Source organism: Triticum urartu, chromosome 2, assembly GCF_003073215.2.
Source record: "Triticum urartu cultivar G1812 chromosome 2, Tu2.1, whole genome shotgun sequence".
Taxonomy (NCBI): Eukaryota; Viridiplantae; Streptophyta; class Magnoliopsida; order Poales; family Poaceae; genus Triticum; species Triticum urartu.
Genome location: NC_053023.1, coordinates 457,884,124 through 457,905,054, shown reverse-complemented (window position 1 = coordinate 457,905,054; position 20,931 = coordinate 457,884,124). Strand labels below are relative to the sequence as shown.

The following is a 20,931-nucleotide window of genomic DNA, read 5'->3' as shown; positions in this document are numbered from 1 at the left end:
GAAGCAAAATAAATGAATCTACACTCTAAAATATGTCTATATACATCCGTATGTGGTGACTATTTGAAATCTTTAAAAAGACAAATATTTAAGAACGAAGGGAGTAATAAGTATATTTATCAATAAGATGACAGGTAAATCATGATGATTGCTACAAGAACTTACTCTTTGTGCCAAATAACAGTAAGATTTTAGCACATCAACGTAAGAAAAATAGATATGTTGTCTACTTGCGCCCAAATACCGGGAATCATCGTCTTTTTGCCCTTCCGTACGCCGCTTGCATCCCGTTGTGTAGAAATTAGGTCTTATAATCAATTCTTCCTCCAACTACGGCGGCGGCCACTGCGGCGGCGGCGGGGCCCATAGATCCGAAGCAACCGCCGCGGTACGTGTAGACCACCTCCCAATCCAGTCAGGGATTTGCTAAGAAGTGAACCATCCTTGAAGCTTCAGTTGCTCTATCCATACTAGTTGTCGGCTGTCGAACCTGGCATGTTCTTTCCCCAATTCCACCAAGAAATTTCTGTTTAGTTGATCAGCACCGGAACGCCGCAGGTTTTACGCGGGTTTATCTTGAATCTGGGGAAGATTTGGGAGAGGATGGCTAATCTTGCCAACATGTTTGCTGTCCTTGACCTGGATGGCGAGGACGATCGAAAGGAAGTGGAACAACCGACATCCAGCAAGCCAGAAGCTGCTGCCGCCGCCGCCCCCAGGAAACCCGGTAAGGGCGCACTTTTTCTTTCGCTTCCTCACAGGATGGATTGGGATTGTGTGCTCCTGTTAGTCCGTGGTATAAGATTTGCTTTACTCATCGCGAGGTTTGGCAGGACATTGTTGAATGCGCCCTTACTCCTGGATCAAAATGTAGTAGTGTAACAATAATGTGTTAGGTATAATGTTTTGATTCTTTTTCCATAGAAATCAGGTCCGGTCCTGCACCACTAACCTTTAGTACTTGAAAAAAACTCAACGGAATATTCCAACTCACCGATTTAACAAAATATATTAAAGCTGTTTGCTTGGTTGGAGCATGAGTTCCGAGCCTTCTTGCCATTTGCATGTGCAGCATGTGTATCAAGTATTTCTTTTGTGTTAAAACCTGATCACTTCACTAAATCATGTTCGTGATGCTCCGAATACACTAAATCTTTAGGAGGAATCATTTTGTGTAGTGTGCACAAAGTTGTATCATTCAGTATCCAAATGAACCTACCAGGCAAAGCGACATAATGGACAACTAGTGCATATCTCTTCACAATCAGGATTCAGGAACACCCATTTTTTCTCTTGGATCATGGATGGAATCAAGTAACTCCATCTTCATCTTGCCCCTACATGATAAATAATTGAACGATGCAGTGGCATTATAACTTAAGTTCTGCCTTGTTATTACTTTAAAAGAGAACTAAATGCTATAATTTTTCCCTTTTATTACGTTTTAATTATTCTCATTTCTTCTTATGAGATTCAAAAATCACATCCTTGCAGATAGTGGCATGATGAATAACAAAATGATTGTAAATTACGATGGGGATAAACTTGGTTCATTGTCAAGTGAATACAAGATGCCATTGGTGTGGATTGACTTGGAAATGACCGGTGAGACTGTCTTCCTTCATATTGTATATTGTATGTTCCATATTATATTGAAATGTTTAATTTAATAGGCTTAATGCAATTTAGTCCTGAACTTCAATCAATGTTCAGACCAATTATTCTGCACATGTGTGTGAACAGAAGTGTTATGGCCCAGGGGTGCTTCACTTAACTAGAAGCCGGCCCAAGTAGGCCGGCCCGAGGCTCCCTAGGCCGGTTTACGCCCTGGCCCATCATCCTGGCCCACAAGCCCTATAGAAGGAAGACTCGGAAGCCTTGATGTGCAAGACAAGGAGCCGGAGTCCAGGAGGACCCCTTCATCGACATAGCCGACTAGGATATTGTAAACCCTACGGCCCCAATATTCTATAAGCCGAGGCAGGGCTAGTATTAAAGAACTCAATCCCTTGATCATCCCTGTACTTTGTACGCCCAATCACAATAACGCAACATGAGCAGGAGTAGGGTTTTACCTCTATCATGAGGGCATAAACCCGGGTAAACTCGTCCCCTATTTCCCATCCGATCTACTCGCCTAGCCAGGATACCCTATCGAGGGATCTGCCGGAAATAACTTCGATAGTGGTGGCCCATACAGGTCCCGCAGGGCGAACTCAGAGACCAGATGGGATCTTCGATTGACGGCAACATCTTCACAGCGGGGCAGATCTTTGCTCTCGGCGCGATGTGCTACGTCGCCGACTCGACAGGCCACCTTGGCCAAGTCGAGACCTTCGCTGCAGGCCGAGTCGTCCATGTCGGCAACCTAGAGTCCGTCGTCGATTCTTGCGACAAGCTCATTCTCCAGGGCTTGGCATCGTGCCTGGCATAGGAGTGGCCAGCACAAATTTTCAACCCACCCACCTCCCACACCGTCGCCAACATCGACACGCTCCACACCGTCATCGAAGAACCCGGCGACACCGAGGAGCTTGAGGACCTCGACAAGGAGATGGGCGACTCAGCTAAGAGCTGCTCGGAAGCAATCCCATCTGCACCGCCTTTTCGCTCGTGGCAGACAACCTCCACTTATGCCTGCTACATGGTGGACTCCCGTGCCCACGACGTCGAGGCCGAGGAAGAGGATGAGATCGATGATGGCTGGGTCAACACGCCAATCACGGTTAACAACCCCGCCAGCGTCAAGCTTGAGGAGTGGAGAAAGAAGCTCCAGGCAGCCCTCAAGAAGCAGAAGGAGGAGAAAGAGCGTATTTATCGGCGGCAAAACTACCTGTGATAATCCGCAGAGATGCTTAGAGGAGAACGGACGAACGCAGCCGGGTTGGCGCTCTAGAGCCGGGCATTGAACAACGCCCTCAACGCCTCGGCATCTCCCGAGCTTCTCGCCTTCCGCACGCTGGCTAAGAACACGCAGGCGGTGGTTGGAGAGCTCCGAAACATCACACTTCTCGCCAACCACCTAGATTGGGAGAGGTTTGAGCAGGTGGTGGAACTCCTGAAGATGACAGTGGTTCAGCAAAACGTCTATTCTAGATCTAAGAGCACGACGGGCACCACTAGCGATATTCACGACAATACTGCAAGTTCGACGTCCAGGGTGAAGAATCATGCGATCTTCCCGCATAGACCGGATCAGCTGATCCACAGCCACAACAACCGCCAACTGGTAAATCAGAGGACGACCTCTCGCTTCAATGCGCAAATCTGCCAGCCTCCTGGAGAAACCGAGAGGCAGCGCTTGGCGTGGCTTAGCGAGAATGCCAGGCGGCCAGGCCGACAACTCTTCAACGAGTATGGCCGTGCCATCGGCAGAGACGACAAACGTGAGGTCGTCACTGCATTTTGGAGTGATATCGGCTTGCAACCTCTATAACCCACGTGCTTCGCGGATGATATTGTCAATTACAAGTTCCTGAAAAACTTTCATTTGTGCCTCATTGATAAATATAAAGGAGAGCAGAACCCAGAGCTGTGGTTGACTGATTACATCACCGTGGTTCAGCTAGCCAATGGGGATTTTATTTCCATTCCATCAAGTACCTGTCAATCACGCTAAAAGGATCGGCCCGGCCCTGGTTAAATACTTTGCCGTCCAAGTAGATCTATGTCTGGAACGACATGCAGGAGGAGTTCATCGTCAACTTCCGAGGTACCTACCAGAGGCTGGCGAGGCGAATGACCTTAATATTATTATCCAGGAAGACGGTGAGCTGGTTCGCCAGTACCTTGCTTGATGGCTAAAGGAAAAGAATGACGTCGTAGACATCACCGACGCTGAGGCCATAACAACATTCAAAGTCGGTTGTCGAGACGAGCAGCTAACCCATGATATAGGGACATTGGATGAGCCCTGGCCTTAAGAGGCTGGATGCCCTGCTCCAGGACTACCATCATCACCCCAACCATGTTCAACCCCTGCAAGGTGAGGCTCCACACTGCCTTGTGGGGCCGGGTTACTTCCTTCGTGTTAGCCGGTGTGTGCTTGACGCACTAGGCGCCATGCTAAAGGCTTCGACGAGACCGATCCAAAGAGGTACCCTGAACTTTAACATCCAGGATATAGAACCAACCTTCTTGCCACTTGTTTGATTCAGCCAGAGTCCGTCGAGATATTCGGAGTCGGACTTCTTGGTGAGGTCCGAAGTCTGGCTTGGTCCCTGGTTGGGCTGTACGTCATTTGAAGTTATACAAAGTGTTCGGTGGGAAATCAGCTCGCGGGAGCTGGCTTGGCGCGAAAACATTTCCAGGGAGGTCGACTATCTTCATCAGCAAATCACGACCAGAGGTGGTCGTCCTCCCAATGGATGAGCCGACTTCATGGAGCTTGCTGGCCATGGGAGGTTGGCTAGGTAGGAGAACGAGTTCCGATCTCGATGAGCTTCAAGAAGACGGCATTCAAGATTGACCCTGTCCACTAAGCAACCAAGCTCGGAGACCGGTTCAGGGGTTACTGACGGTGTTACAGCCCAGGAGTGCCCCACTTCACTGGAAGTCGGCCCAAGTAGGCCAGCCCGAGGCCCCGTAGGTTGGTTTACGCCCTGGGCCATCATCCTGGCCCACGGGTCCTATAGAAGGAAGACCCGGAAGCCTTGACGTACAAGACAAGGAAGCCGGAGTCCAGGAGGACCCCTCCGCCGACGTACCTGACAAGGATCTTGTAAAACCTAGGGCCCCGATATTCTATATAAGCCAGGGCTATGTGTTACCAGTTTAATAAGTTAGTAAGGCCAGTTTACTGAGTACTAACATCTGCCATTCAACCAAGACTGATGCAAACACAACAAGTAAACCTTTGCGGTTTCTAATTTGTTCAACATGTTCTTTTGTTCAAGTTTTGCAACTTATAGTTTACTACGTTAAAATGAAAAAAGATGCATGAGAACAGTTGGTTGGAAGTCATTTACAGTGCATGATATCTACTCTGCCCGAAGCAATGTACGACCCATTACTGATTTCCTTGGTATCATATGTCAAGAATAATCTTCTTTTGCTGTTTTCTGATGTGAACTGCGCCTTGTGGGCATTTCACTTCATTTCTTGTTATTGTTCTCCTCTAACTGATGTGTGGTATGTCAAACTGAAATTCTGTTGCTTCTGTCGGAACTCGTATTATCAATTTTACACAATGTCAACACTCTGACTAACATGCCGGATGCTGGTTTCTGATTGTTTAGGTTTGGATATCAGAAAAGACCGCATACTGGAGATTGCTTGTATTATAACAGATGGTAAACTTACCAAACGGATAGAGGTGAGTTTTAAACTAATGCTACGTACAATGTTATGAAGTTGTGGTACATATTTCTTGGCTTCGTGTTTTGGAAGTGAGTAGCTTCCACAACTTATGATATGCTAGTTTTCTCGATTCAGTAACACCTTTGTCGTGGTACTTATTTCTTGACCTTGAGTTTGGAAGTGAGTAGTTTCTTATAGACTACTCTGCCTCATTGTTATTGAAGCTGCTTCCATTGCTACCTCATTGAGTATGTGGATAAGGCACACTAATCTGTGGTCCTTAATGAGTTGTTCCAAGCTCGTTATCATTGAAGTAGTTCAAAACAGTTAAATAAGATTGCCAATCGCATCAGGACTATGTAAGTGCCAAGTTAATTTGTTTTTGAAGAGTCAATGAGAAGGAAACACTATTAGATGATGGGTCAATTCTTATTATACGTATATTTTGTAAAATTAGGCCCCGTTCGGTTCGTGGGAATACGAAACACAGGAACGAGAGAAAACATAGGAATGGAGAAGGAATGTAGGCGTGAAACGCTGGAAGTAAAGAACACAAGAAAGTTGTCAGAATGGGCGTTCGGGTGACCATAGGAAAGCACTGCATGAACAGTAGCCTACAGGATTTTTAAAATTAGCTACACGGGTTAAACAAGGCAGCTTTACCTCCAACACTCTCACCTCACACGTTACGCATCTGGTTTTTTTAATCCTACTGATTCTAACAGTGACTGCCGGAGCGCCTCGCCTCGGTCTTCGTGGGAAAAATGAGCTCTACGCGGATGTTAGAATTCGAATTCCTCTAGAATCGGCATCGAAGGAGCTAGTTTCCTCTGGATTAATGTATGTATTCCTGCATTCCGAACGCTACAAGGAAAAGTAAACCTGTGTGAATAGTGTTCCTTCAAAATTCCTGTACAAAACCTACGAACCGAACAGGGCCTTAGGCTTTCTCGCCAACCTTCTAGTCTCTCCTACCTTAGAAGATCAGATTCACCAAGCCCAGCTTCTTGATGCTATGGTGAAAAAGGTGAAGATTGGGATTGCCAAGAGCCAACCCAAGTACAAGTGCTACCGTCTTGATGACAAGAATACTCTATTTTTCGAGGATCGTATTGTTGTACTCAAAGGTGACCTTCGTAAAGTGATCATGAACGAGGCTCACAATTCTCTCCTCTCCATCCACCCTGAGAGCACGAAGATGTATCAGGACCTCAAGCAAGCTTATTGATGGACTCGAATAAAGCGCGAGATTACTCAGTTCGTGAATGAATGTGATGTCTGCAGAAGAGTGAAGGCAGAACACCAAAGGCCAGTAGGTCTCCTCCAACCTCTTGCCATTTCAGAATGGAAGTTTGACCACATTGAGATGGACTTCGTGACTGGGTTTTCAAAGTCCAAGCGTGACAATGATGCTATATTCGTTGTCATCGACAAACTCACTAAAGTGGCTCATTTTCTGCCTATCAAAGAGTCGATCACTGCAGCTCAATTGGCGGAACTCTATACCTCTCATATTGTCTCTTTGCACGATATTCCACAAGTGATCTCTTCAGATCGTGGCAGCATCTTTACCTCAAAGTTTTGGAATTCTTTTCAGAAGGCCATGGGCACCAACATCCGCTTCAGCACAGCTTTCCATCCTCAAACTAGCGGTCAAGTCGAGCGTGTCAACCAGATTCTTGAAGATATGCTCAGGGCTTGTGTGATCTCTTTCGGCATGAAGTGGGCGGATTGTCTTCCTTATGCTGAATTCTCGTACAACAACAATTTTCAAGCAAGTTCGGGCAAGGCCTCATTTGAAATTCTGTATTGCAGGAAGTGCCGTACCCCTCTCAATTGGTCTGAAACTGGTGAACGTCAGCTTTTGGGTAATGACTTAATCACGGAGGCAGAAGAAATGTGTAAAGTCATTCGTGATAACCTCAAAGCAGCCCAATCCTGTCAGAAGAGCTATTATGATAGTAAGCACCGTGATTTGGCTTTCGAGATCGGAGATCATGTTTACCTCCGCGTCTCTCCTATGAAAGGTACTCGTCGCTTCGGTATCAAAGGGAAGCTTGCCCCCAGATACGTGGGACCTTTCAAGATTGTCAGCAAGAGAGGCGACCTCGCCTATCAACTTGAGCTTCCTTCAAACTTTGCAAATGTTCATGACGTGTTCCATGTCTCTTAGCTTCGAAAGTGCTTCAAGACTCCTGACCGCACCGTCAACTTTGAGGACATTGAGCTCCAAGATGATCTCTCTTATCGTGAGCACCCAGTTGCTATTCTTGAAGAGACTGAACGCAAGACTCGCAACAAGTCAATCAAATTTCTCAAAGTCAAGTGGTCACACCATTCCGACCGTGAAGCTACCTGGGAACGCGAGGATCACCTCCGTTCTGAGTACCCGTCGTTCTTTCAGTCCTAGATCTCGGGACGAGATCCTTTCGTACTGGTGGAGTGTTGTAACACCCCGGATGTAACTTTCTCAATTTGTACTCCAACTCTTGTCTTTTCCGGCGTTAAGTTATTTATTTTCTCGGGTTCGGGTTTTTGTCTCCATGTGTTGTTATCGTTGTCATGCATCTTATATCATGTCATCATGTGCATTGCATTTGCATACGTGTTCATCTCATGCATTCGAGCATTTTCCCCGTTGTCCGTTTTGCATTCCGGCGCTTTGTTCTCCTCCGGTGGTCATTTCTACCTTTCTTTCGTGTGTGGGGATTAAACATTTCCGGATTGGACCGAGACTTGCCAAGCGGCCTTGGTTTACTACCGGTAGACCGCCTGTCAAGTTTCGTATCATTTGGACTTCGTTTGATACTTCAACGGTTAACCGAGGGACCGAAAAGGTCTCGTGTGTTGCAGCCCACCACCCCTCCAATTTGGCCCAAACCCCACCAAAACCCTCTCCATCATTTAGAGCGTTCGATCACGATCGCGTGGCCGAAAACCGCACCTCATTTGGACTCTCCTAGCTCCCTCTATGCCTATAAATAGACCCCTCCGAAATTCGGATCTCCTTCTTCCCCGAAACCCTAAAATTCGTCCCCGCGCCGGCCGGACACGTCCGTCCGGGCCGGACATAGCCGCCGCCCCAATCGGGAGCTGCCACGTGGCGCCACCCGGACCACATCCCCGCCGCCGCTGCGCCGGCGCCGTGCCGCCGCAGCTCCGCCACACGCCGCCCGGTCGGTCCCCGCCGCCACCGCGCCGGCACCGCGCCGCCTCGGCATCCGCGCCGCTTGCCGCCTCCCCCCACGCCGGATCTGGCCCCGGCTCCGGTCTCCTCTCCACTCCGGCGACGTCCGCGATGAGCTCCGGCCAGCTACAGTGCTCCTCCGACGATCCTCGGTTCGCGTGCCGATCCAGATCTGGGACGAACCCTAGGGGTTGACCTCTCAATTTTTCCTAAGTCTGCAGTTCAAGTGCTTATGTTCATAGCCTCGTAACTTTGCATCCATAGCTCCGATTCATGTATATAGCATATCAAAATGTTCATCTCAGAGAGTACATCATTTCATTCCATTGCATCATTTTCATTTGAGTTCATCTTGATGCCCGAAATGCTGTTAGAAGAGGGCTACTTGAGTTAATTGTTAGATCTGCTGCTCCATTTAGGTTTTTGTCATTTTTTCCATGATTAATGTATGCATGTTATGCCCTGATGCTCTACATATGTTTTGTTAAGGGTTTTGCCATCTTTCCAGAGGTGCAACCCATGTATTTTTGTGATGTGTGTGATGACTAGCACAAGCTTGCAAAGTGGTGCATTTGTTAATTCTGTTTTCAGGGACTTAGCAATTTCACTAAGTCCTTAAGCTGTTTATCTCATGTTGTCATATGTTCATGTTGTTTCCTAGTGATTCGTGCCTCTTTTGAGGATGATCAGTAAGGATGTTTTGTTAATATTGTAATGCTCTATCCATTCATGTCTTTGTTTGCAATTATGGAGCACCCTAGCTTGAGTCAATCGAGCTCTATTTTTGCTACTTTGTGAATCTGGGCAGATTGTCAACTTGTTTGCAATTTTGCCGATGATGTTGTAGTTGATCCGTGCATGCTATGCTATTGTTCTTGCCATGTCTAGCTTGCATTTTGTGCCTTCTTGATGGGTGTATGCTTAGCTTGTCATGACTTGCACCGTAGTGAGTGCATCGAGCTCGTAAACATGCCTACTTGAGTTATGTTTCAGCATGTGCCAGTTTTCACTAAGTCTGTGGCCTGATTATGTTTTTGCTATATTCACATGCTTGCAATTGTATTTTCTGATCCCTTTTGGTTCAAAGTCACTAAGGGACTTTTGTTAAGCTCTTTGAGTAGCTCCATGCCATGCTTTTCTTTGCCATGTTCAGGTTCTGTAGCATGTGGTTTTGTTGCTCCGAAGAGTGCTACCTGATCTGAAATTCCAGACAAGTGTTAATTTCATTAAGTTTGAGATCTGTTTGTCATATGCATTTTTGCCATGCTTGTTTGAACCTGTTAATGGATGAATTGACCGTAGCTCAGTGCTAGACTTTTGTTAAGCATCTTGAATGCATCCCTGCCATGTATTTTTATGCCATGTTTGGGTGCTGTAGCATGTTCATCTCATTGCATTTAGATGGCTACTTGCTGTAAACCGCAGACCGGTGTCATATTTGAATCGCTTGCCATTTCCAAACCGTAACTCCGATTCCGGCGTTCTTTATATCGTTTTCAAGCGATTTCATCTCATCTTTCCAGTGGCACCTTTGGATCTCCAAGTTGAGGCCAGGTTCTTGCATTTCCTGTCATATCTTGCATATGCATCCCGCATCGCATCCCGCATAGCATATCATCATTGCTTCGTATTGTTTGTTCCTTGCACGTGGTTTATTGTGTCTTTGTTGCTTGTTTGTCTTGTTTGGGTAGAGCCGGAAGACGAGTTCGCTAACGAGGAGCCCGTTGAGTTTGCTTTTGAGGATCCAGTCAACTCTGACAACTGTGCAGGCAAGATGATCATACCCTCGAAATCACTAATATCTTTGCTATGCTAGTTTGCTCGCTCTTTTGCTATGCCAGTGCTACGATGACTACCACTTGCTTTCAAGCCTCCTAAATTGCCATGTCAACCTCTAACCCACCATGTCCTAGCAAACCGTTGTTTGGCTATGTTACCGCTTTGCTCAACCCCTCTTATAGCGTTGCTAGTTGCAGGTGAAGATTGGAGGTTGTTCCTTGTTGGAACATTTATTTACTTGTTGGGATATCATTATATTATCTTGTTATCTTAATGCATCTATACACTTGGTAAAGGGTGGAAGGCTCGGCCTCTCGCCTAGTGTTTTGTTCCATTCTTGCCGCCCTAGTTTCCGTCATATCGGTGTTATGTTTTCGGATTTTGCGTTCCTTACGCGGTTGGGTTATAATGGGAACCCGTTGATAGTTCGCCTTGATTAAAGCTTTTCCAGCAATGCCCAACCTTGGTTTTACCATTCGCCACCTAGCCTCTTTTTTCCTTGGGTTGCCGGAGCTCGAGGGTCATCTTATTTAACCCCCCCCCCCAGGCCAGTGCTCCTCTGAGTGTTGGTCCGAACTGAGCTGCCTGCGGGGCCACCTCGGGGAAACTTGAGGGTTGGTTTTACTCGTAGTTAGTCTCATCTGAGTGTGCCCTGAGAATGAGATATGTGCAGCTCCTATCGGGATTTGTCGGCACATTCGGGCGGTGTTGCTGGTCTTGTTTTAACCTGTCGAAGTGTCTTGAGGAACCGAGATACCGAGTCTGATCGGAACGTCTTGGGAGGAGGTCTATTCCTTCGTTGACCGTGAGAGCTTGTCATGGGCTAAGTTGGGACTCCCCTGCAGGATTTGAACTTTCGAAAGCCGTGCCCGCGGTTATGGGCAGATGGGAATTTGTTAATGTCCGGTTGTAGATAACTTGAACCTTAACTTAATTAAAATGAATCAACTGAGTGTGTTACCCTGATGGCCTCTTCTCGGCGGAGTCCGGGAAGCGGACACGGTGTTGGAGTAATGTTTGCGCAGGATTTGCTCTCTAGTTTCTCGCTCGCGCTTTGCCTCCTCTTCTCGCTCTCTTTTGCGAACAGGATAGCCACCATATTTGCTAGTCACTTGCTGCAGCTCCACATATATATTTTACCTTGCCTTACCTATAAGCTTAAATGGTCTTGATCGCGAGGGTGCGAGATTGCTGAGTCCCTGTGGTTCACAGATTACTATTACACCAGATGCAGGGCCTGATGATTCCGCTCCAAGAGACGCGCTTGAGCTCAAGTGGGAGTTCGACGAGGACTCTCAACATTACTATGTTTCCTTTCCTGATAATCAGTAGTGGTGCCCAGTTGGGGGTGATCGGGACCGTGACACATGTTGGGTTCTCTTTTATTTTGGCGCCGTAGTCGGGCCATGAGTGTTTGGATGATGTAATGTTATTTATGTACTTGATTGATGTGGCGAGTGTAAGCCAACTATGTTATCTCCCCTTTATTGTTCATATTACATGGGATGTTGTGAAGATTGCCTAACTTGCGACATATGCCTTCAATGCGATTATGTCTCTAAGTCGTGCCTCAACACGTGGGAGCTATAGTCGCATCGAGGGTGTTACAGTAGCGAACTGATATGCCATCAGCTTCTGATGTTTACTTTGCATAATCTTTTCTTATTCTAAGAATCCCCTTGCAACCTTAAATGATCATGTTGTTTGGCAAATTCACCCTGTAAAACAATCACCACTGACTCTGGCTATGTACTTATGTCATACTTACATTGTGTTTGGGCATCTGAGGTTACGGCGGCAATTTGTTGCTTTGTCATTTCTTTGTCGCTGTTTGTATGACATCGCAAGACATAGTGCTTAACATAGCTATTATTACCTTCTTTTGCAGGGTCCTGATTTGGTTATAAGACAGAGCAAGGAATGCTTAGACAACATGAATGAATGGTGTAAAACCCATCATGGTGCCAGTGGTAAATACCTTATAGTATTAAAAAGTGACATGTCAATGTAATCTCTTGCTCGTGTAACCAATTTAGGACTTGCTAATTTAATCTTTTGCTCTTGTGACCACTTTAGGACTGACAGAACAAGTACTGCAGAGTGACATTTCTGAGTGTGATGCTGAGAAACAGGTATTTTAGTCCTTTTTTCGGTAGCCTGACCTCTTTGAAAGGGCTCATATAATTAAAGCACATTCTACTTGAAACCTTGGAAAGAAAATTGCTAATAGGTATTGTTAATATGTACTCCCTCCGTTCCTAGATATAAGGTGTATAGATTTTTGAGAAAAAGTTAAGATATGGTGTATTGGATTAGTAGAATGTGGTGTATTGGATTGTTAATAGGTACTGTTAATAGGTACTGTTAATATATGGTGTATTGGATTAGTTGACAAATTTACCCTTTCACTAGCTACAGCCAACGCGCATCACCTTCCTAGAAAAAAGGAGATGGCACAGCCCATCCCGTCTGTTTTGTGCATGCATGTAGGTTAGTTATGAAAGAAAGATTAGACATGGTGCATATCCAGCCGGCCCTTAGTTTTAGGGAAAAAGAAACCTTGTTCCATCTTTTTCTTCCTTCGTTCGTGTGAACATATCCGTCAGTCTCTTGTACTTTGTTTGCATGGAGAATCAACACGGCAAGGACGTGAACTCCCATCCCATGGAGCTGGCCACCTCTCATCGCATGCAGCCGGCCACCTCCCTTCTCAACGAAGAGATCAAGCCGACAGACTCCATTCTCATGGACCGGGAGGAGGTAAAACCTATGACCTCGGTTCCATTGAACAAAGATCAGATGAAGCCGGCGATTGTGCCATGCTTAATGTGTCTTCAAGTGACCGAAACAACGAACGACTTAGTGATGAATTGGCTCACGGACTTGGCTTCCTACAAGTGTTTCGGCTGCGGCGAGACTCGAGTTTTGTTCGAGCCGCCCTTAAAAGAGTTTTCAAGGAGCAGCTTCGAGTATAAAGGTAGAGATGATAAAGATAATGGCAGCGACCCGGACGTCGGATTGAAGATTAGAGAGTTTTTTTTTTTGAACGGTCACCGGGGGGGAGAGGATCCCCACCTGAATATATTGCTCAAAAAGCTGCCAAAGCCAAGAGTCACCCCTTAAGCTTTGGTTGATCCAGTTTATAAGGGAAACCGGATCAAAAACCTAAACAAGTTGACCCGTTTATGAGGGAAACCGGGCCGAAAACCGTACATGTAACAAGGTTACAGAAGATGAGGAAAAAAATTGCCACCCAGGAGAAGGCATGACCTAACTAGCAGGCAGAAAGACAAACACCACGAGAGACACATGTAGATGTGGGGTGCTGTCGAGGGATCACAATATCAAGACTCTGCAAACAACCTAATGCACCGCACCAGCGTGCATACCGAGCCCCACGGCACAACAGAGGATCATCCATAATCAACGAGTGTCATACCTTAACACGAACCTTGACTGGGAGATCCGCCACGGGCGGTCGAAACGATTAGCAGGTTGGGGAGGCATCATAGCGTCATCATTGAGCAAAGGTGAATCAAGACAACACCAAGAGCCCGAAGCTCGCCACAGCACAACGGCAACCATGGGAGGGTCTTGAGCATGCACAACAGGACAGAGACCACGTGAAGGACAACCGAAGAGAAACACATGAAGAAGAAAGCACACCACCGTCGGCCCCAAGCTGGCCGCACCACCGCCACCAAACGCACCACCCTCAACCACGCGCGGCAACAGGAGCCGTTGTTTGGGCCTCCAAGATGACGCCTCCAAGGAGGTAGTGCTGTCGAAGACACAACACCATCATCCGATCCGGCGAGCCCGATCTTAGGTTTTCACCCGGTGACAACAAAGCAAAGTACCATAGTGCTGGAGCTCCACGGCGGCACCTCCTGCGAGGAAGACGACGTCCATAGACGCCATTGCCGTCGGCATCAACATAGTCGAAGCAAGGTTCTCACCTGAAGTTTGAGCACATCCTACAGCAAGACGGCCTGTACCATGCCGAAGCAGATCCAGAGCTCGAAGACCACGCCTCTGAAAAGGTGTACGACGCCGTGGTGGCGCCGTCGTGGTCAGCTCACACAAAGTGAGCAGGGATTTCTCCCAGAGCACCGCCGCACAGACCTGATTCAGCCTCACCAATCCACAGCCAGAGCCGGCACAACTCCTCTAGCCCACAAAGGCGCCGGTTGGCGGCACACCGAGGACTGGATCTGGGCAGGGGAGGCCCAAAATCGCCGCCACCGGATACCACTGAGCATTGCTGTCTGCCGGGACGACCAGCACGAGACGACGAGCGCGCCGCAGGCCGCGCCTCCACAGGTCTCGGCGCCCACAGTGCCGCTGCAGGCCATCAGCACTGGCGCAAGGAGGTGGTCGAGGGGGGAGTGCGATTTGGAAATGCGGGAAGACGATGAAGAGGGAGGCAAGAGCTGGCACACGGAGAGACTGCAGAACGGTAGCTGCAAAGCTGAGCGGCGGCGCCCCAAGAGCACCGCGCGCGAGCTCAGCAAGGCAAGCCGGCGCGACCGCACCAGGTCGCAGAGCGCTGCCAGGAGGACGGGCCGCGGGAGTCGTCCGAGCCTTGAAGACGCCACCCTTCGACCGCAGCAGAGCTCCAACTCGCCACATCCGGCCGACGCGCCACCCTCGTGGCCACGACCGGCCGTCGACGTCCGAAGAGCTCACAGGGCCGCCGCCCCAGATCCAGACGTCCGCTGGTCGCACGGGACCAGCCGGATGGCCCCTTTCCGTTTCGGAACAGGGGGGCCGCCACCACCGCGGCCTAAGCCGCCGCCGGCGGCGGCGAGGAGGCGGCTGAGCGGGAGGGCCGGCGGCGGCGCTAGGTTTTGCACCCCCGGGTCGCCCAACTCAGGAGCGATGCCCGGGGGGGGGGGGGCATATGCCGATTTTGATTAGAGAGTTTGTGAAAAGCAAGTATGGGGCGTCAGCCATTTAAGAGTTGATCGGTAGCATGAGTAGTACTCCTAATACCATGATGAACAACACATTTAATTTATTCAATGGCATAAATAAGTGTATGCTCATTAACATGTGCATGCTCAAAGTCTTGTGAAATTGTATGAATACATCCGGCTCACACATCGAGTACGACAAAAACTTTATTAATGCTCGAACCGGCATCGAGTACATCGGGAACACATTCAAAGTGGAGGTATGACAAAAAAAATCATGCTACCGATCAACTCTTACATGTTTGGTGTCTCGTACTTGCTTTTCACAAACTCTCTAATCTTCAATCCGGCATCTGAGCCGCTGTCATTGTCTTCATTGTTGCTGCCTTTATACTCGGAGCTGCTCCTTGAAAATTCTTTTGAGTGCGTCTCGAACAAAACTCGAGTCTCGCTGCAGCTGGAACACTTGTAGGAAGCCATGTCCGTGAGCCAATTCATTACTAAGTCGTTCGTTGTCCCGGGCACTTGAAGACACATGAAGCATGGCACAGTCGCCAGCTTCATCTGATCTTTGTCCAATGGAACTGAGGTCATAGGCTTTACCTCCTCCTTGTCTATGGAAACGGAGTCTGCCGGCTTGATCTCCTTGTCGTTGAGAAGGGAGGTCGCCGGCTGCATGGGATGAGAGGTGGCCGTCTCCATGGGATGGGAGTTCGCGTCCTTGCCATGTTGATTCTCCATAGGAAGAGAGATGGCCGAATATGTTCACACGATTGAAAGAAGAAGAAAATGGAACAAGATTTCTTTTTTCCCCTAAAACTAAGGCCGGCTGGATATGCACCATGTCTAATCTTTCCTAACTAACCTACACGCATGCACAAAACAGACGGGATGTGCTGTGCCATCTCCTTTTTTCTAGAAGGTAATGCACACTGTAGCTAGTGGAAGGGTCAAATTGTCAACTAATGCAATACACCATATAATCTGAACTTTTTCTCAAAGATTTGTACACCTTATATCTTAGGAACTGAGGGAGTATGTGTTTGTCTACCTTCCCAACATCCCTAGTTAAAGGAAACCTTCTAACACGACTGTTCATTTGTTTATTTCAAACAAAATGCATTATTTTGTAATTCCTACACCAATTTTTTCCTAGATTATATGTTTAGTGTTAGGGAAAGGCTGCGTACAATAGACCCGAAGCGGTTGGACCCTTTCCCGGACCCTCCGCAAGCGGGAGCTACATGCACCGGGCTGCCCTTTTTATTATATGTTTAGTGTTACACTGGGTTGTTCTCTGTGCATGTGTGTTCTCAAAGTTAACCGCCTAGGTGGTGCTAGGCAACTCCATGCCGCGTCACCCGCCTATCCAATTTATCCTGCCAGTGATTAGGCACTAGTTGCTGCTCTGCTCGCCTTGGTCAATACTAGCGTGTGATGCTGGCATGCTGCTAGTCTATTGTGTACAAGTATTTTGTTGTTCCCTTCTAATTATTGCCAGTATTATATTTCTCGGAAATGTCCTTATCTGCTTCTTTGATGTTTCTTTATCCACCGTAATGAAAATTTTCTTGTGTTAGCTATTTTCAGGTGCTAGACTTTGTTAGGAGGTATATTGGTTCGGCGACTCCATTGATTGCTGGGAATTCTATCTATACAGATTTACTATTTTTGAAGGTTAGCAAGAGAAAAAAACTCCCTTAGCTATCTGCTAAAAATGAAATGGTTCATACAATTTTATCATGTCCTCACTTCTCTAGATGTTTCAGGTGACCTTTAGATTGTTTGGCATATTTATTACGATTGATGCTCCTGATTTGTACATATACCGAATACATTATTTAACTGTCGATAAAAAATACATTTATTTAGTCTCCAGTAGATATTATTGTGAAAAAATAGTCCAGTATCCTTGCATGTGGATTGAGTAGGACTTCAGTTTTACTTTGCAACTTTTTTGCTGACACCTGTGTTTTTTATATCTAGGAGTATATGCCACAGCTTGCAGGCATATTCCCTCATGTGATAGTTGATGTGAGCAGCATAACGGCTCTGTGCATCCGCTGGTTCCCCAAGGGTAAATTATTCTTCAGTATTTCTCAATGCAGTGTTGCAGAATTTGATTGTGGTGTGTTCTCATCAGTTACCAGATTATACAAGTATGGTATTGCTAGTGGACTCAACCAAATCTATTTTTTCAGGTTGACTTTTGTAAACAAATAAATTAATGTATTTTGCATATTCCACCCTGATAGAATACTGGTATTTTCACATAGGAAAAAAATTCTCTAGTTGAATTAAAAAGTTCCATAACTTATAATCTTTTTAGTTATATAACCTGTCGCTAGGCTCTGAGGCCACCTGCTATGCAATGGCGTATATGCCAAAACATAAAGATCTGCAGATCACAATTATTGAGCATTCTATTGAGATTTGTAGTCGACATTAGTTGATTTTTTTAGTGTCTGTAATTCAAAACAGAACATGAATCTTGATTTCATCCCCGCCGGAGTCCCATTGGGGACTCAAAACCCAACAAAATGCATTCTAGAGGTTGATTTATTGTGAAATCATTCCGTTTTGGTATTTATTTTCATTAATGTGCCAAATGCCGACAATGTACTGTGAGGTAGCTTGTATGCCTATATTTTGAAAATAAAGTTGGTCTGAAACATATCTTGCTAATTTCGAAAAATATTGCTAGGTGGTGTAAAATTTGAACAGATTTTGAGTGTTCGCAAATTGCAATGATGTTTTGGTTTGATTTAATCGGTTTGAAGATATTCCTGTGGCTGGCAGAGAACTCACGATTACATAGGGGCAGACTTAAAGATCAGCTAGTGAGGTTGGGAACATACTTGAGTGCTATTGGACTATAAGGCTTTCATCCAATTCGGGCGTATTTCCTCCTGATTATACTTGTTGGTTATTCGATAGTGGTTTGGAAACTGAAATTGGTTCAAATCTTTTGCTTTATTTATAAAAGGGGGCGAAAGCCTTTTTCGGTAAATTGGTTCAAATTGACCTTATGTGTTTCGCCGTCTTCACAACCGCTGATTACCAAAGCAGAGCAGACCTAGTATATTTTAATTTCATTTTGGAATATGCATGGAATACTTGTGAAATTCTCCACATGACAAGGCTTTGTTTATTTTTTTATTGAGGTAAATACACCACGGGTCATAGAATTGCACGCAATGGTTACTTTGATGCACAAAGTTGCAAAATACGTGTTTGTAGTCACTAAACTTGTGAGACCGTTCAAATACAGTCACCCACCCCGTACGCGGGCGTATCCATCTACGCCAGCATGGCACGGGCCACTGTCAATGACACATGGACGCGTTATTGCACAAAACCCTTGCTTCTTTTTCTTTTTGTGCAAAAAAAGTCAACCACCGATGGGACCTAACTCTCAGGATGAGGGATAATTTATCCAAAAAAGTATGACGACCAGGTCTCAAACCCTCGACCTAATACTAGAACAATACACGTCCCAGCCATTGCACCACATGTATGTACAGAACCATTATGGATAACTACATTTAATGTACAAAAACAGAAACACTCATGGAGCAGAAATGGTCTGCGGTCCACGCGACCTATTTTGCATTTGTTTATTTTTACAAAAGTTTGTAGACAGTATGTAAATTATAATGCCAATAATAAGATAACTTTCAAATATTGTTCATGTATTATTCTTAAATAATACTTATAAATTATAAAAATGTTTGTATAAAAATAACAGAAATAATTTTTAAAATATTCATAATTCAAAAAATGTGCATCTTTTAGAAATATTCATAATTAAAAAAATGTTGTATCGTTAAACCTATTCGTGTTATTTTAGAAATTCATGGATCATAAAAAATTGTTCATGTATTATTTCCAAATAATATTTATGAATAATAAAAATATTATTATTATTATAATACTAATAATTTTTAAAATTAAATTCATAAACTATTTTAATTATACAATCATTTCAATAATTATATGCACATTTTGTATAGTTCAATGTTTGTATAGTTTACAATATTCATAATTTAAAATCTAAACTGTTGGTATGAATATTTAATCGTGTATAATATTTAAATTATAATTTTGTTGATATAAGTCATTAGTAAAACAAGTTAATATTTATATTACATTAAATAAATATTTTTTATTTTAAAAATATTTAAACTTTATAAAAGATTATTTGTGCAATTCAAAATATGTACATGCGTTAAAAAAATGTTTAAACACTGTAAACAATATTTGTGTTAACTAAAAAATGTACATTGCACTAAAAAAATGTTGACACATTATATATATATATATATATATATATATATATATATTCGTGCAGTTTACACAATGTACAATTATGTTCGCATAGTTCAAAAAACTGTTCGCGTAGCTTTTTTAATGCACGAACATATTTTGAATTACACAAACATTTTTTTACAATGTTTAAACAGTTTTTAAAATGGCACGTATTTACATAGAACAAGAGTGATAAAAAACATATACATTGTTTGTCCACAAACTACATCACATGTCGCAGTTGCCTGGTGGTTAGCTTATGCGCGAGTGAATCACCATGTCATAGGTTCGAACCCGCCGGTTGCACAGGTTATTAGATAGATTTCTTCATTAAATTTTTTCAGTCTGCGTTGATAAGATGTACAAGGTTGCCGTGCTAATTAATCATTAGGTACTGTTGTGGTGGTGGTTGTCCAAACGAGCCACCCAGTAATACGTCATGGGATCGAAATCCCTCCACTGTTTTTTTATTTGAGGGGCTTCCTATGTAAATAAAAGAAGAGCTGAGGGCTTTTCTACAAAAAACTATCATACAAGAACATTTACAGCGGCTTACAGCGGGCCCATGTCATGCTGGCAACTACGAATACGCATACATATGGTGAAAGTGACTGTATTTGAACGACCTCGCAAGTTTAGTGACCACAAACACGTATTTTGCAACTTTGTGCACCAAAGTAACTGTCATGTGCAAGTTCTAAGACCTTTGATGTATTTACCTCTTTTTTATTTGATTTGACTGTTCACAGAAAGAAAGCAAGCTCCAAGAAAGGAGAAAAACCACAGGGCACTGGACGACATCAGAGAGAGCATCATGGAGCTGCAGTACTACAAGGAGAACATCTTCAAATCGCGGCAATCTAAGCATTAGCCTGTTGGGATTCATTAGCTCTCTTGATTGTTGGGATGAAAACGTTCCCTGGTGTATGATCCTTCCATAGATTTGATGATGCTTAAATGGCCATGTGCCTTTGGGGTAACGCCAAGATTGTAGTCACATAGGGCCTGTGTGGTTGGTGACCAACTTTGCCATGGCTTGCCACTTGTTTTTGTCACACTGGCAAAAGTGCTCCCTATCCCACTTTACTATTTGTTTTAGGGAAATCAGTGTTTCACAGCTAGGAGATCTTCTATAATTTTAGTCCGAAAAAAATTAAACACATTTTTAATACAAATTATTTCAAACACATATTGAAACTAATAATGTACTGCCATTTTGCCAACTCCCATCTTTTTAAATGTTGAGTTTAATTATGAAAAATGCATTTTTGTTGACTTAGGGGCATCCGCACCAATCCGCCACGCATGAAACAGGGGATTGCCCTTTCGATGACCGAAATTGGGGCAACGATCTGTCAGGGTTTGCCTCGTCTTCGTCATTGGGAATGACTTGCTTGGCATTGAACAACTGTCGTGGCCTAACAAATTTTGCAAACATTCTCC

General features: G+C 45.0%; 1 protein-coding gene across 6 annotated transcripts; it reads left to right on the top strand.

Annotated features, from left to right (window-relative positions):
- Positions 1-216: 216 nt before the first annotated feature.
- On the top strand, positions 217-20,586 carry LOC125537868 (oligoribonuclease). Of its 6 annotated transcripts, none has more exons than XM_048701189.1 (10): positions 217-388; positions 559-727; positions 1,495-1,605; positions 5,238-5,314; positions 10,177-10,254; positions 12,153-12,234; positions 12,341-12,396; positions 16,771-16,857; positions 17,167-17,257; positions 20,238-20,586. In XM_048701189.1, the coding sequence occupies exons 2-10, from the start codon at positions 604-606 to the stop codon at positions 20,357-20,359; spliced, it is 828 nt and encodes a 275-aa protein (XP_048557146.1). In that variant the 5' UTR covers positions 217-388; positions 559-603; the 3' UTR covers positions 20,360-20,586. The 6 variants fall into 6 exon arrangements, with proteins under 6 accessions (XP_048557146.1, XP_048557143.1, XP_048557147.1 ...); XM_048701186.1 differs by having other exon boundaries at positions 17,167-17,381; XM_048701190.1 differs by lacking the exon at positions 20,238-20,586 and adding an exon at positions 17,885-18,857.
- The last annotated feature ends 345 nt before the right edge of the window (positions 20,587-20,931 follow it).

Coding starts and splice junctions, on each gene's coding strand:
- LOC125537868 (XM_048701186.1), top strand. CDS start 604: ATGGCTAATCTTGCCAACATGTTTGCTGTCCTTGACCTGGATGGCGAG. Junction 12,235..12,340: donor AACCCATCATGGTGCCAGTG/GTAAATACCTTA, acceptor TGACCACTTTAG/GACTGACAGAACAAGTACTG. Junction 12,397..16,770: donor AGTGTGATGCTGAGAAACAG/GTATTTTAGTCC, acceptor AGCTATTTTCAG/GTGCTAGACTTTGTTAGGAG.